This window comes from Acipenser ruthenus, chromosome 12, assembly GCF_902713425.1.
Source record: "Acipenser ruthenus chromosome 12, fAciRut3.2 maternal haplotype, whole genome shotgun sequence".
In the NCBI taxonomy this organism is placed as follows: domain Eukaryota; kingdom Metazoa; phylum Chordata; class Actinopteri; order Acipenseriformes; family Acipenseridae; genus Acipenser; species Acipenser ruthenus.
This window is the reverse complement of record NC_081200.1, coordinates 605,200-621,994: the sequence shown is the minus strand read 5'-3', so window position 1 is coordinate 621,994 and position 16,795 is coordinate 605,200. Positions and strand designations below refer to the sequence as shown.

Here is a 16,795-nt window from a genome sequence, read left to right as displayed (position 1 = left end):
AAATCACTATTGCAATTGTCTCTTTTAGTTTTTAGGAATTGCTTGTCGAATTGGCTCATTATTTTCAGTGTTTAAATCTAGGGTACAGTGATGAAGTAATAGTAATGTTGCCTATGAAAATTAATTCTTTGTGTGCTGGGATTACATCGTTTTGAAACCAAGCAGCTCAACTTGAGACTTCCCCCGCTGTCCAGCTGTGTTCTCTCTCCTCCTGAGCGCAATTCAATCAATAAACCTGCTGCTGTTGGACTAAAGAGTGAAACGTGCCATCATTCATTCTGCATGCCTAACACTACATGGTCAATGAGCTTCTCTGATGAATAACTCAACTTTGGTTGAAATGCATGCGGTGTGTACTTGGGAATATTGGACAGACTGTATAGGCATGCATAGATGCAGTATGGTATGTCAGTCTGAACTCTATAGATCCAGTAGTACTATTCCTCTTTCAGACTGTACCCCAGGGGAATGGTGTATCTTGCTTTGCTTGGCTGGTGCACAGTTCAGTAGCAGGGGTTATGTGTCTGTATGTGGCTGTGCTGTACGATGTCTCAGTGTTGTTGCCGGCTCTGTTCATAGTGCTAACTCTCGTCTTGTCTCTGCAGTCTGCACGGTGAGATGCCAGAAGTTCCTGATCTCCAGGGTGGGGGAGGACTGGATCTTCCTGATCCTGCTCGGGCTTCTGATGGCGCTGGTGAGCTGGGCCATGGACTACGCCATCGCTGTCTGTTTGCAAGGTGAGCCGGGGAGGGGCTGCTGATTTGCATTGGGTTAGAGTAAGAGTTCCTGTACAGTTTGTTCATTTGAAAGGCCAGTCAATGCAAACCACATTTACAATTACCCAGCGTGGTTATCAAAGAACCCCTTAGGAGTGAATGTGAATAAATGTTGCAAATGGAATTAATGACATGCGTGTTTTTGCACATCCCCCATTAAACAGTGAGCATCTCCTGATAATAGTCCTTTTGTAGACTGCTTTGTTTCCCTTTGTAATGTGGGCGAATTCCCTGTAGAGCCCTTCGTGTGCATTAGTGATGCCTTGGTCGTGGAAGCGTTGGAAACATGCCCTTGTCAACAAACTTCAGAGCTTGAGTGCAGCATACAGAATGTCCTAGCTCTGCATCCTGCAAGGAGGAGCACGCTGTGCAGCATACAGAACGTCCTGCAAGGAGGAGCACGCTGTGCAGCATACAGAACGTCCTGCAAGGAGGAGCACGCTGTGCAGCGTACAGAACGTCCTGCAAGGAGGAGCACGCTGTGCAGCATACAGAACGTCCTGCAAGGAGGAGCACGCTGTGCAGCATACAGAACGTCCTGCAAGGAGGAGCACGCTGTGCAGCATACAGAACACCCTGCAAGGAAGGAGGAGCACGCTGTGCAGCATACAGAACGCCCTGCAAGGAAGGAGGAGCACGCTGTGCAGCATACAGAACGCCCTGCAAGGAGGAGCACTCTGTGCAGCATACAGAACGCCCTGCAAGGAGGAGCACTCTGTGCAGCATACAGAACGCCCTGCAAGGAGGAGCACTCTGTAACTCACTGTGACAATCCTCAGAGTGCATGCACAGGACAGTGGGAATGTTCGAGAGTTTGATGGCAGAGATGTTATTGTCAGTGGGCTCTGCTGGTGTTAGGATAGAAGTTGTATTTGCATGAGCCAGATTTCTTTGAAAGAGTAGCAGCACCTTGGTTTGTGTAATATGTTACAAACGGAGCCCAGGAGAGGTGGGGGGAGGAGGGTTCTATACATTAATACCCAGAGAAGAGAGCGCTGCATTCTACTTGCAGATTCTCACAGAGGACAGCTCACAGAATTACATCTCATTTTAATCTATTTCTTTTTTTAATTTTCTTTTTCAAGAAACTGCTGATCAAAGTTGCTGTTATTTGTACAAACATGACTTGAATTGGTACTGTTGACACTTTCTAACATGTCTTGATATTGCATGCACTCCTATCATATTGAGGTTTGGCTTGTTTTTACCCATTGGTCTGACTGGCTGCTATCTTGCTGGCAGGGCTGTGTTGTGCCATGTTCATTTTCTTCACCTGCCTCTATACTATACCATGAAGCAGATGAAGCTGGCAGAGTTTTCTATTCCAGTAATAGGAGAACAACACAGACCTGCACTCAAGATGACTGGAAAGGAGATCAATAGAGAACAATGATAAGTGTTCGAGCAACAAAACTCACAAGTATGTTTGCAAAAAGGATGGAAAGATTGGTAGGAGTCCAAAGAGAGATTTCAATGAGCAGCTCAATGTCCTTTCAACTGGTCTTGAACATGAATTGATCCTCATCACTGTGTCCTGCTTATTAAACCGCACAGTCCACTCTGATCGCTGTGAGCTTTGTCTAGCGTTGTACCCTGCTGCAGGTTTCCCTGGCCCAGGATCCACTCTCTGTGCTCATGCAAAGGTAATGCACTCTTTAGAATGCATTAAGAGGGTTGGCTGTCTGTTATCGGAGACTGCGTCTCTCAGTTATCACTTTTTATTAATGCTGTCGGAATTGAGTTGTGTTTCACATCACGTGGTCCTGTGCTATAAGAAATGTTGAGCAGCAGAAATGACTTTCTTTCATACTACCCCTGGATTTAGTGTTGCTGTCAGGTGACCTTTTCTGTGCTTTCAGGTAAATAAACCAGCGAATCGATCATGTTGTAAAAACCGGAGTGAAATTTCAAGTAGCAGCAATTGAACCCTGTTAGATTTATTTAACCTGCGTGTCTATGGAATGGCTGTCTGTCTTTTCCGGTTCTGCGAGTTCCCTGTACTGGTGTTTTATTGTATGTGCTGGCTCTCAGATCCATTACCCAGTACTGAGTTCTTTCATTTGCTGAGTCGCAGGCTCACAATTAGGGTCACTGGTTGCATCACTCTGTGATAGTCGTAGTTAAGTTTATCTACTAATGACTCTGACTTCTGTGTTTGGTGAAGTAGAACATAGACCCTTAGTTCACATAGAGTTCGATATTGTCGTAATGACAATTGACTATTTATACTGTGTAGATGGAAGGAATGTTAAATAAATAATCTCAAGCCTCTGAATTTTCCAGCCACACTGATGTTCTCTGTGGCAAATTGAGAGAGAATGCATTTGGATTGGCTCACATTCACAGAGCATGCATAGCTTGTGTGTGGGTGGCTCCTACATTAGCAAGGAGAGTTTTCACTTGGAGCTATACAGAGGAGGAATTAAATACGTGTTTAATTAATTCTAGCGAGGCTCGGAGTCCCCCATGCCAGTCTTAAGGACATTCATAGTAGCCTTGTCCTCGGCTGAACAGCGTGGGCACTCTTAATTATAAAGGGATGCCCGCTCGTCCTTTTAAAAAACATTCTCCTCCACTTCATTAGCTTTGGTGGTGTTTACCGTCTCCTCCTGTTCTCGTTTCAAAGGGTTGATTACAGACAAGCCACTCAACATGGAGGAGAGAGAGGCAGTCCAGGGATCCTTTACTCTTTCTGTTCCACCGGCACACAGCAAGCGATTTATTTTACATTTTAAACCACCTGCGTTATTAAAAAACAACATACAAGTTTCTACTAACTCACAACACTCTTTAGTCTGGTCTTAGAGGCTCCTTCAAAATCATTCCAAGATCAAGCAAGCAGACTAGAGCTGCATATTGAGGTGTTTGTAAGGAACACTTGGCTGAGGTATCTGGGTAAGTGACCTCCGTCTCCTGCAGTTCAGTGTCGATGCCCAGTGCTCTGATACCCACACCGCCTGTGCAGAAATGCAACATGCCTCTAGAACTCTCTAACTTCATGAACATCCTATCAGAAAGGGAGCTGCATACTAATGCTGGCTTTGGTCAGCAGCCAAGGATGGGGATGCCTTTCTTTCTGAGAGAGGAGCAGTGTGACGGAGAGGGAAATCCACAGAGATACCGTGGGAGGGAAAGAGAATCAGGAGCAGCTCCTCAGATTTGCCTTATAAATCTCAAATAGCAATCACCCATGAACAGCTGTTATGAAAGAGAGAAACCTGCACTGTAGTTTGGAGGGACTGAAGGGACTGGTAGGTCATCAGATGAGGACCTAGAGATCTTGTAATAAAATCACTGCTGTTGCAATGCTAGAGTTCGCTGGTGGATCAAGGCTTGAATATAAATATCAAAACAGTCATGACTGTTTACAGATATCTTATATGTGGAAAACAGAGGAGGCATCCCATCTCTACAGTGTGTGTGTGTGTGCATGTGTGTGTGTCGGGAAGTGCTGTTAAAACCATGAATAGCAATTGCCTGAGGAATCAGATAAAGTGCTTTGAATGTAAACCGGTTATTATACAATAAATGACACATACTGTATGTGGGACCGGGGACATGGGTCTCTTATGAATGGTCTTTGCATAGCAGAGGCATCTGAAGCAGGGTTAATTGTGTAAAAGCTGTGTGTTTGTGACCAGTTCCACTTGGTCCTTGCAGCCCTGTACAGGAATGTGTTTCTGAGCCGATGTGTCGTAGTGGAGGTGCTGTTTGCTGTAAGGTTGCACAGCACTAAGTGCCCCCAGTGCGGGGGTCTTCTTGTTTGGTTGTCTTTAGCATTTCATTTAGTAATCTTGTACTCTGCAGAATCTCAGTTAGCTCTGGACTTAAGAGTTTGTCCTGCAGTGCGTTTACTGAAGCCGTCATTGTGTGCTGTAAACCCGGACAAAAATAATACACTTTCAGCAAAACAGACCTGGTGCGTTTGTTTGTTTGTTTGTTTGTTTGTTTGTTTGTTTGTTTTTGTCTTCATGACATTTTATTTTAGTCCCCAATCTGCCCCTTTTACGTGGTCGTTACTGTATGTCTTTACTGTACATAACAATGCAAAACAAAAAACTGCAATTTAGCATGCACAACTACATTAGAGGTCTCAGACTCCTTACCATCCAAATGAAAACAGTTCTGGTTAGAGACCATTTGAATCCTGAATGCATCAGCAGTAAGGTTTCACTTTGACCCCTCAGTCATGCCATCTGCAGTAAGTTCACTGTGCTGTTCCTCTCTTCTCTTACAGCACAAGAATGGATGTACGGTGGGCTGGACAGCAACGTCTTCCTGCAGTACCTGGCCTGGGTCACCTTTCCCGTGGTCCTCATCACCTTCTCCGCGGGATTCACGCAGATTCTCGCACCCCAGGCAGTCGGTAAATACGCAAGCTGCTGCTGCTTCTCAGCATCAGAGTCAATCAAACACAATGCACAGCTCCCCCTCTGCGGCAATGCCATGTCCCTATAGAGCTCTCTGGCAATGCCATGTCCCTATAGAGCTCTCTGGCAATGCCATGTCCCTATAGAGCTCTGATGGGAATGCCATGTCCCTATAGAGCTCTCTGGCAATGCCATGTCCCTATAGAGCTCTCTGGCAATGCCATGTCCCTATAGAGCTCTGATGGGAATGCCATGTCCCTATAGAGCTCTCTGGCAATGCCATGTCCCTATAGAGCTCTCTGGCAATGCCATGTCCCTATAGAGCTCTCTGGCAATGCCATGTCCCTATAGAGCTCTGATGGGAAGGCCATGTCCCTATAGAGCTCTGATGGGAATGCCATGCCCCTATAGAGCTCTGTGGCTTGTAGCACCACTGGCATGGTGATGCAGACCAGGCCTTGGGAACATGTTCTTAGCTGCAGGGGGCCAGAGCTCAATATTTATTTGGATCAAACCTGTGCATTGTTGATGTTGTGTTATTGAATTAAAAAACAGTCTCTCCAAAGTTTGCCCTGCTAAAGCCTTTGGTTGCACAGAATTTGTAGAATGAGCTGCCAGAATTATTTTATAAAACTGTATTTGCAATGCGTCATATGGGACAGATCCCGTCAGACGCTGGAGTATATCTCGGTATGCAATTCATTCCCTGGAGCGGCCTCGTCATTCAGCAGCGCCCTCGACATTGCACAGTTTTTACTGCTTCACTTAAGATGGATCCTGTTGTTGAGAATAGATTGTTTTTTTGTTTTACAGACTGGCCGTGTACAGTCTGTCTGTTCTTGCTTCACTGCAGGCCTGGCCTTTCCTCCAATTTTATTGTATTTTTTCCAGAGAACTAAAACTGTCATTAAATTGTGCAATGGATTGGAATAGACAAGCCCCTCCTGGGAATATTGCTTTGTCAATACGCTGGGCTGGTGACAGCTACTATCACTGTCATTTACAGACTGATTGCACGCCTCGGCAATGCTGATAAATCTACAAGCATTGGCAAAGTGATTCAGGGTCTGGGAGACGGGAGAGAGAGGTTATCTTAGCCTTGGATCAGAGTTTATCTTTCTGCATGTCTGTCAGCATACAGTAGAGTGCTTAGCATAATCGTACAATACCTAATATCTAAACATCTCCTTTGAAGATCACAGCTGGATATCAAGAATCAGTGATCCAAATACATAGCGACTCGTTTTTCTTGTCCAAAATTCAGATTTGGGCAAAAATATTATTTAAGTATTATGCAAATAATTTTTTTTTACATGATGAGTACAGATAGATAACATCTGAATACATTTCTTCCCGTGGTTTAGTTTCTAAATGAGCTGTAATGTTGTAAACGGTGGCACTAGTGTACAGAATACAGTATACAAATTTGCATTAGGTAACAGCAATCGGAAGCCACCAGTATGGTTGAGTTCAGTACAGTAAGTGGACCCGGGACGCTCCTGGTTATTTTCTACAGGAGGTTTAGTATCTGTTACTGCTGGTGGTGTGTTCAGATCCAGTATTTCGGATCTGAAGTGTACTGAAGTGTGCTCTCCCTGCAGGCTCTGGGATTCCCGAGATGAAGACAATCTTGCGCGGGGTGGTCCTCAAAGAATACCTCACTTTCAAAACCTTCGTGGCCAAGGTGATCGGCCTGACCTGCGCCCTGGGGAGCGGTATGCCCCTTGGGAAAGAGGTGAGACCAGAGACCGGAGCTTGGCGAACCATGTGGGTGTGCAGTGTTGTGATGCATCCAATAGCCAGCGTGTCCACCACTCAGATCTCTAGCAGATAGTGCTTTTACCACTGCTAAACTTTCGACCAATCGCAGCCTTGCAGAGTCTGTATCCAGGCAACCCCGTCCCTGGCTCTATCCAGAAGAACACAGCCAAGCGGAACACACTTCCGTTCCCGAGCCTGGCCCTGTAACTGAGATACTGCTGGGAGAATGGATTGCTGTTTACCAGGGGAGGGCTTTACACCAGGCTATTAAACTCATATCGGGAGTTCTGTCTACTCTTTTATTGAAGGCAAAAAAAGGAAAAAGGTTTACTAGAACAGAAACATAAACTAAATAAAACCGGATAAGCTCGGAGTGGTCTTTTTATTCCCCCCTTATTTTGATGGAAATACTGTTTTGCATTGAAATCCCTGTGTGTCATGTGCATGCTGTATTATTAATCAATAGCAGGCACTCTGTGAAACCACGGCCAGTGTTGAGTGTCACTACAGAACAGCAACGCAGTGTCTAAACTACAAAATAAACGACTTTATGACAAAACAAAGTGCCCGTGGCATTGTGTATCCCTTGTGAGGCAACACTCGTGCCCCCACGCGCAGGAAAGGCAGAAGGAGGTGACCTGGTATCCTACCAGCAGAGGGCAGTGTGGAGACACTCACTAGAGACCTATAATGAAGGATTGAGACTCATGCATCACACCCAGCCCCTCTCAAGCTCTGCAATACTGTAGCGTTCTGCAGTTCTCCAACAGATTTCCTAAACGTTTGGACCATATATTTGTACAATTAAAGATCAGGTGCCCCATTCTGATAGACTTCCTTGTCCACTTCACAGGGTTCACTCCAGTGTTTAATTTTTTCCACATTGCATTGAGACTCTGCCCTCCACCCTGGTATAGCAATGCTGGTGTCATTTGATAGTGTCCATTGCTTCCCTCTTTATACAGCGTGCTCTAAACAAGCTCCTTGTGCCCCAGGCCTCAAGAGTATAAATAAATAACTAGCTCCACTAGAAATAAAGGCTCACGTTTCCGTAAAGAACTAGACATGCAGGGCTGTGTTTCCGTAAAGAACTAGACATGCAGGGCTGTGTTACTTGTTCAAACACGACTTGCTGTGGGTAACTGTACACTAAAGGAAAGGTGTTGGGGTGGTGCTAGGAAGCTGGGACAGAACCTGTACTTTGGGAAGTGGGTCAGGAAGATGCCTTTGTGTCTCTGCATGGGCTTGGAGGGGCTCCGTCTAATTGGGGTTTCTGCTGTACACCTTTTATTAACAAAGGAGAAAACAAAACATTTTCAGTGCACTCGGATATCCGTTACCCTGATACACGCCAGTTTTTTAATTTCATTTTGCTCTTGGGTCATTTGATAGGAAATTTTACATGCCGTTACAATACATACCAGATTTCAAAGTATGTACTGTATTACAGTTAACGTGTTGTCTCTTTAGTTTTGGCAAGGGATATTTTCAGAATCATATTGTTAAATACTACTTCTGTTGCAAGTATCTGCTCTTTCCATATGGGTTAATGTGTTGGATTGTCCTGTGTTGGATTGTCCTGTGTTGGATTGTCCTGTGTTGACTGGGGTCCCACGGGGTCTTTCTCTTTTCTCTGGGCTCCGACACGACTGCTTATTCTTGCTGGAAATTTTAAATACATAAATGATGCTGATTCTTGGAGGGGTTTGAGTCCCTGTTGAAAATTGAATTGCTAATCTCTCAAGTCTCAAGAGGTATATTCCACAAACAATTACTATGGTCCCCTTTGTGATGCAGAAAAGCTAGTTTCACAAAAGGTGAACTCAAATATTTATTGAGTTAGGGTTGGAGTTAGGGTGCTAATTTCCATAACGTTCCCATTTGTACTCTCTCTCACACAGGGTCCGTTCGTGCACATAGCCAGCCTGTGTGCGGCACTGCTCAGCAAGTTCATGTCACTGTTTGGTGGAATTTATGAGGTAAGAGAACTAAGAAGCCAGCCCCTCTAGTGCTGCAAACAGCGGGAGGAGTGGCAGCAGAAACACCTGCACAATATATTGCAGTCCCACACCTCCAAGTGCAGAATAGAGGCCTTTCAATGCAGTTCTTTTTTATATGTAATTTGAATGTTAACTTTGTCAGTGCTTTTATGTTTTAAGACCACGTCAAGAGACAGAGCATCTGCTGCGTGCTGAGTGCGGCGTGCAGTATTAATCGGGGTGCGAGAGGCCCCCGGGGGTGTGGGATTGCAGTGCCAATGTGGGGAGTGCCCTCTTCAATAAGAAGGGACTCTCTCTCACTCACTCCAGCATCCTTTATGACAGAATCACTCCCCATAGTGAAAAGAATTCTGTAGTACATCCAGGATGCTTTAACACTGAACACTGCAGACTTGTATACAGAGCTAGGGAAGGTAACTCCACTCACAACTGCAGACCAGTAATATGTAGATCTAAAATTTATGTTTATTTTAGTTACTTATTTATTTTCAGTTAAAGACACTGAAGCTATTTCATTAGTTATCCAAGGCTGGTCTTTCTGTAAAGTTGACGACAGTGTTAAACACATTCAGGACTTAAAGGGTTAAAAAGGTTTTTCTTTCTGGCTCACTTGCTGTCACGGGAGGAGAGCTTTGAAGGGAACAAGGTAGGCACAGCACACACTTACTCCAGTCAATCCAGCGCCAAAGATTATTTGTGTTCTTATTTTCCTTTAGTGATTGTTTAGAGGCAGTACTGTGCTCTCTATTAAGGCACCGTCCCTGCTCTCTGTTGAAGCCCCTGGCCCTGCTCTCTGTTGAAGCCCCTGGCCCTGCTCTCTGTTGAAGCCCCCGGCCCTGCTCTCTGTTGAAGCCCCCGGCCCTGCTCTCTGTTGAAGCCCCCGGCCCTGCTCTCTGTTGAAGCCCCTGGCCCTGCTCTCTGTTGAAGCCCCCGGCCCTGCTCTCTGTTGAAGCCCCCGGCCCTGCTCTCTGTTGTATATCGCACTATGAGATTGTTCTGCAGTTTAAGTGACTGGTGACCTGCAGATATCACACCAGGGAAGAAGTGAGACACAGCAGAGGCACTGGGATTAACACCTCACTGATCTGCAGTCAGGCTGCTCTCACTGTCCAGCCCTAGAGGGAGAGCCGCCTGTCTAGATACACACATCCCATCTGAGATCTGGAAAGAGCTGAGGTCGCTTGCATGCCCATCACATGCATATCATTATATAGAAAAACAAAAGAAAAAAACACGAGCTGCACGATTTCCACCCCCTGTCTAAATAAAGATGTCTGTCTGCTGGCTGTCTGTCTGTCTGTCTGTCTGTCTAGTCATGTTGTAAATCAAATAGATTCTGCATACCATTCATCTATGCAATGATTTAGGTATTGAATTAATATATATGTGTATTGCTAGGCAGGCAGGCGGATGGACAGGCAGGCTGTGTTTGCTGACGAGCTCAGTCGTGTTTTTCAGAACGAGTCTCGAAACATCGAGATGCTGGCAGCGGCCTGCGCTGTGGGGGTCGGCTGCTGCTTCGCTGCACCCATCGGCGGTGAGTCCCTCCCCACTCCACTCCCCATTGAGAAATGCATTCCTGTTCTCTCTGAATGTTAAACGGCACAGGGCTCCTGTGTGATCCCTGTTCCTGTCTCCCCCACAGGCGTCCTCTTCAGCATTGAAGTAACCTCCACGTTCTTCGCTGTCAGAAACTACTGGCGAGGCTTCTTCGCAGCCACCTTCAGTGCCTTCATCTTCCGAGTGCTGGCTGTCTGGAACAAAGACGAGGGTAAGGGCTGTCTCAGCCATGCTGCTTCTAGCTGCACCGACTGACGTGTGAGCCCAGCGAGGGTGCCAGTCTGCCGCTTCCCAATACATCATCTCCCCATCGATCTCTGTCTTTATTATGTCATCTGGAGCTCTGGATATAGGGAACAATGAGCCTTGCTTGCAGTTTGTCAAGGTGTGTGTCTGTGTCCGTTTGCCTGTCTGTCTATGTAGTTAGCTGGCTTCACTGAGTAACACTGACCTCATGCAGTACGTCTGCCTTTCATCTGTCTAGTTACCTGTCTTATCCGACCGGGTCACAGACACAAGCAATCTAGTAAGGATGTGGAAGAAATTATATTCACTTTACTTTGAATTAACCCATGGTATTAATACTGCTTGACAACAATAAGTAAAGGCAATAAAAGGTATTCATTAAAACGTTCATTTATGAAACATTAGCCTCCATGGCTTATTGCTAATACTGACCTAAACAGTGTGGCAGAGTAGAGGGAGGGTGTGTGACAGGGCAGAGACCCCGCACACTTAAGACACGTGTATTGCGTGGCTGCTTATGCACAGCCACATGCTAAAGGCATTGTTTAACGGTTTGATTGTTTGATTGAAGTGTGGAATGTGGCCAGGTGGTAACTGAATGATTGATTGTCAGTGACCTGCTGGTCGCACCCTAGAAAAGGAACAAAGGATCCATGTTTGGTGTGAGTTTGTGTAGGAGAGTGTGGAGCTGAGAAGGAGTGAGAAAGGTCCCATGATAGCTATGCTTGGGTTCTGTTTAGTTTATTTTGAAGAGGTTTTTTTGTGTGTGCAGTGTTTTGTTCAAACTTCTTTTGTGTGTGTGTTTGGGGTTTTATTATTATTTTTTATTTTGATTGTTAAATAGTAAAAGTGAGCAGGAACGCTAAACTGTGTCCTCATGAATCTCCCCAATAGCCCAGTGAATGTCTCGAGGTTCAATGTGTTTATATGCTACAGCTCCAACTCCAGGGTGAGGCCCTTATGTGTACAAGCCTAATTGGTTCCATTTCTGTTTGTGTTGAGCATTGATTTGCTTAGAATACAGTTGCTATGTTCCCATCACTACCACCTCATTATCACTTCAGTCTTGTATGTTCACTGTGCCACGTACGCAACCTTCACTGGCTTGTTATTGTCGTCCCCACCCTCTGTACATGAACTTTCATAACCCTGATTTCAAACATACAATCTGACCAAGAGAATATATATATATATATATATATATATATCTATATATATATATATATATATATATATATATATATATATATATATATATATATATATATATATATATATATACTGTATATACACACACATACACTCCTCGGCTGACTGGTCACATGGCAATGGCAGCACAGAATTGGAGCCGTATGAGGTGTGTGGATCCAGTCCTTTGCTTCCACCTGCTCTCTTCTACCTGGTCCCTATGTTTTATGTTTGTATGATATTTCCGTATGCTATTCTACTTCCACTGTCAGTTCCTGTGTGTCTTCACCCAGGTGGGTTGCTAATCCTGAGTCTGGGAGCTTGGACTGTGTCGAGGTCCAGCACTGACTCATATCCATTGTAATCAGGGGGAGTTAGGTCTGTAGCACTGACTCATATCCATTGTAATCAGGGAGAGTTGGGACTGTAGCACTGACTCATATCCATTGTAATCAGGGAGAGTTGGGACTGTAGCACTGACTCATATCCATTGTAATCAGGGAGAGTTGGGACTGTAGCACTGACTCATATCCATTGTAATCAGGGGGAGTTAGGTCTGTAGCACTGACTCATATCCATTGTAATCAGGGGGAGTTGGGACTGCGAATCTTCGCACTGAGGTGTGCTTGTGATTATCTTCCCCTTGCAGAGACCATCACTGCACTGTTTAAGACTCGGTTCCGCCTGGACTTCCCCTTTGATCTCCAGGAGCTGCCTGCCTTCGCTGTCATTGGGTAGGTATCTGACTGGGATGCAGAACTTGGTGCAGGAGGCTGTGCAGTTTCATGATGTTGCTTCTCGGTTCTGGACAGACTGAAAGGGGTTGGAGTAAGTGTCCAAGGGGAGGATATTTGGCAATGCGCCGTGCCGTGCAGTCCTGACAATTAGTGGTTGCTTCCCATCTGATCGAACCCCAGTAAGATGCTTTCCAGTGAGAGCCTGTCTCCACGTCTTGTTTTGCTTCTGTAATCTTATGCAGTTAGAAAGCTGGAAAAGGTCAGTTTTGAAATGCACAGATGTTTGCATATCTATCCTGTATAGCTGTGTCCTGGCTACGGTCTCTCGCTGCCTCAATCCTTAGAAAGCATCTTTCCTAATCTCTTTAAATGCATGGTTTGTTTTGCTGCTTTGTTGAAAGTGTGTCGTGGTTTTTAAAATGTAATGTAGTGAAAGCTGCAATAAAGGACCTGTCAGTTATGGTGATGTGAAAAAGGTTGCCAGCGTCCTCTGTGCATTCAGCCTGATTGCCTTGGCACCTGCTTCAGTGCTAAATGGATGCATTACTTCATTTGATCCGCACAAGGCAGGAAGGCATTCTCAAGTTTTTTGATGCTCTGGCTGGCAAGCTGTCAATTGATTTTTAATTTTGTTTTTTCTTCTCTTCCTTTAAATTTGAATAATCTAATTCTGAAGAGCAGAACACACTTAGCTGAGAATAGTATTTTTGGAATGTATTTGTAGGTTTTTGTTTGGTATGGGGCTGTTAAAAAGTAAACGGATTCTCTCGTGGTCAGTTTCATTGTGGTGTTTATTTCAATGCAGTATAACGTATGCTTGCTATTTTCACATTTCTCCTCAGTTGTGAGTATCACTGCCAGTCTTGTGCTTTATTTCCACTCATGAAAACAAGGACAGGTACTCCAGACCAGCACTGACCTATAAAGCGTACAGAGCAGCTTCTTTGATTAAAAAAAAAAGTCATGTCATTGAGGTAGTGGGACAGATTTACTAAGCTTTCATCTGAATAAAAGGCTTGCTTTGTATTTATTTTTGTACTGTTGCTGAAGTTTGCACAAACACCAGGCAAAGTCAAACCTGGCTGGTTGCTGAGTGTCCCTAGAGTTACATGTATTGCTCACAGAATATAAAACAGCAAGCAAGCACTGACAGCAAGCTCAGAAGTCCTAGCACAGAAGATGCTGGCTGCCGAGGTCTGAATTAAAGATGCATGTTCTGTTGAGAAGGGGCTGCCGTCTTCGTTTTCAAAGTAGACGCTTCAGCGAGAGTTTCGCATTTCAAACTGACTGCCCCAAGTCTGCTGGGATGAAGCAGAGAAGGTCTTTATGAGCAAACTCTTTTTTTTTTTTCCCTCTCCAGTATCTCTGGCTCACTGATTTCCTTGCTTAGTTAATTCAAACGTACATCTCTTTAAACTCACTCGCTCTTTGTAATTTGAGCTGTTTACTGCTGCATGGCATCTCAGAACCAAGAAATGTTTGCAGGCTAGCTCTTGGCGGAGTGGATTTGAGGATCAGAAGGGTCTGTTTCAAAACTGGAAAGATACACCTGAGGAGGTGCGTGAGCAGCTTTCACAACAGGCCTGTTTCGTTTATCAAGGTCACACTGAATTGTTTTGCCAAGGTATAATCCTGCTGATTGCCCTTCTGCCAGAACTCTTTGTTTTTCATCCTGATCTCTTCATTATGATCTATAGCCTGGCATTCCCCTACCATTAGGCTGCACCACCTTGTAAACTACAGCAGCACCTCCCACTGGCCTGCATTGGGACTGCACGTGGGAATCCTATCACTGTTACCTGTCATGCACTTCCTCCCATTCCCTATCTGCAGTAGGTCTCAAATGTGCAGTTTTGAAACTACAGTATAGCAAACATGTATTCCCATTGCAAACAGAGCTTTCTTTCAACCTAGCATGCAACCATATATTTATTTATTTATTTATTTATTTTGCTGCAACATTTACTGCTTTCCAAATTTCACGTTTGAGACCAATACAGTGAATGCAAGTGCATCACAGGTAAGATTTATGGAATTAGTTTGTTAGCTACATCCTCTCTTAGCTTTACACTCATTTTCCATTAGCTGATAGAAAAAAACAGACTGAAGTGCTACAGGCTACACTTTCACACTGTCGTTCAGAGACCTGGCAGGGGGTCACACTGCACCATCATAGGAGTCACTGCATTCATCATGATATGAGGAGGCATTCCATCCTTAGTGTCAGAATCTCCCTGGCTGTTACCTGGCAACCACAATCTCAATCGAAACAATTACTCCAGTCTGCAACTGACTAGAACCACACGACTCAAGAGGTCATAGTTTAGAAGTTGTTTTTTTTTCCAGTCTTTATTTAACTCCTATTATGTGTTAGTTTGACAAAACTAGAACCAAACAACCAAGTAAAATAAATAACCCAAATTCTCTTCATCCCTCTCAGGGTGTTTTGTTTCTCATGTGATGTGTACGTGAATGTTTCTCTTTAAAATAAATCGGAGTTCATTAAAGAATGGGTGAAACGCTTTACCCCAGGTCTCTTAAGCATGCTCAAGTTTTGTGTCATTAACTTGGGAGCTAACTAAAGAGCTGACTAAACGTGTGTCGACTCGAAGGGTGCAGGTTCTTATGCGATGCACCTTGCACTGCTCTGCTGTCGACTCCCACACAACATTGTCACTCCACTTCTCATTTCAATCGGCTCTCATTCTCCGTCTGTCTTTTCCAAAGCTGTTTCTGAGGGCTTGTATTATGCACTCCTGTTCTCATCAAGAGGCTCTTGGATGTAATGCTGTTTCAGGGGCGAGCCGGCTTCACTCCTTTCTCATTATGAAGCCCTGTGTTGTATCAGCATCCATCATGCAGCATTGCCCCGGCCCCTAATCATGTACATGATCCTAAAACCCTCCTTTATTATGTGCTGAGATGCACGGCTGCCTAGGAGAGCTTGAGCGCCGTGGGTGGATTGTTTTCTCATCAGTGTTAAACTCTTGAGTACAAAGGGTTTGTACAGCGTGAGCGTTTTGCATGCTGTATGTTTGAGAACTCCTTGTCATTGTTATAGTCTTCCAATTTTAACTCTGTCTCCCACTCAAGGCTAATTATATACACAGTGGACTGCCATAATCACAGCCAACTGCGCCTCCATTATCAGCCCCCGATGCCTCTGACCTGTGACCCCTCTATTGCAGGATTGCCAGGGGGTTCGGAGGAGCTCTCTTCATTTATCTGAACAGGAAGATCGTTCAGATCATAATCACAGCCAACTGCGCCTCCATTATCAGCCCCCGATGCCTCTGACCTGTGACCCCTCTATTGCAGGATTGCCAGGGGGTTCGGAGGAGCTCTCTTCGTTTATCTGAACAGGAAGATCGTTCAGATCATAATCACAGCCAACTGTACCTCTATTATCAGCCCCCGATGCCCTCTGACCTGTGACCCATCTATTGCAGGATTGCCAGTGGGTTCGGAGGAGCTCTCTTTGTTTATCTGAACAGGAAGATCGTTCAGATCATAATCACAGCCAACTGTACCTCTATTATCAGCCCCCGATGCCCTCTGACCTGTGACCCCTCTATTTGCAGGATTGCCAGTGGGTTTGGAGGAGCCCTCTTCGTTTATCTGAACAGGAAGATCGTTCAGTTCATGAGGAAACAGAAAACCATCAACAAGTTCTTAATGAAGAAGTAAGTCCAGTCGCCATTGTGTTCTATACTAGTGTTCTTTTCTTTCTTTGCAAGTGCCCTTGGATGAGCCATGCCATTACATTAGCAGAATTGCATCACACATTCTTGGCACACATTGCACTTTGTTATTTGTTGCTGTTGTTTTTAGTGATGCTGATTTTCCTGTCTCTTAGGCGCCTGCTGTTCCCTGCTCTGGTAACCCTCCTCATCACCACTCTCACCTTCCCCCCAGGGTTCGGACAGTTCATGGCAGGACAGGTACTGTACCCAACCACTTTCCACAGCGATCAGAGTAGGAGTATATAAAGGAATGAAAGTGTTAACATGAACTGAGAATTTTACACAAAGTGATCATCTGTTTTGAAAAGCCATGGCACTGAGGCTAATGAAAGGTGTGAGAGAGGATTGGGGAGGGACTGTAACTTTTAAGTAGGACATAGTGAAAGTTTTACCTTAGGTTGATGATATAATTAC

General features: G+C 44.8%; 1 protein-coding gene across 4 annotated transcripts in view; it reads left to right on the top strand.

Moving 5' to 3' along the window:
• The window catches only part of LOC117417169 (chloride channel protein 2-like), a 123,111-nt gene that overhangs the window by 58,079 nt on the left and 48,237 nt on the right, over positions 1-16,795 (top strand). For all 4 annotated transcript variants that reach the window (XM_059034242.1, XM_059034241.1, XM_059034244.1 and 1 more), the window contains 9 exons: positions 606-737; positions 5,014-5,142; positions 6,748-6,881; positions 8,809-8,886; positions 10,366-10,444; positions 10,553-10,678; positions 12,551-12,635; positions 16,220-16,321; positions 16,495-16,579. In XM_059034242.1, coding sequence (XP_058890225.1) covers positions 606-737; positions 5,014-5,142; positions 6,748-6,881; positions 8,809-8,886; positions 10,366-10,444; positions 10,553-10,678; positions 12,551-12,635; positions 16,220-16,321; positions 16,495-16,579 — 950 coding nt within the window. The remainder of the gene's footprint in view (positions 1-605; positions 738-5,013; positions 5,143-6,747; positions 6,882-8,808; positions 8,887-10,365; positions 10,445-10,552; positions 10,679-12,550; positions 12,636-16,219; positions 16,322-16,494; positions 16,580-16,795) is intronic.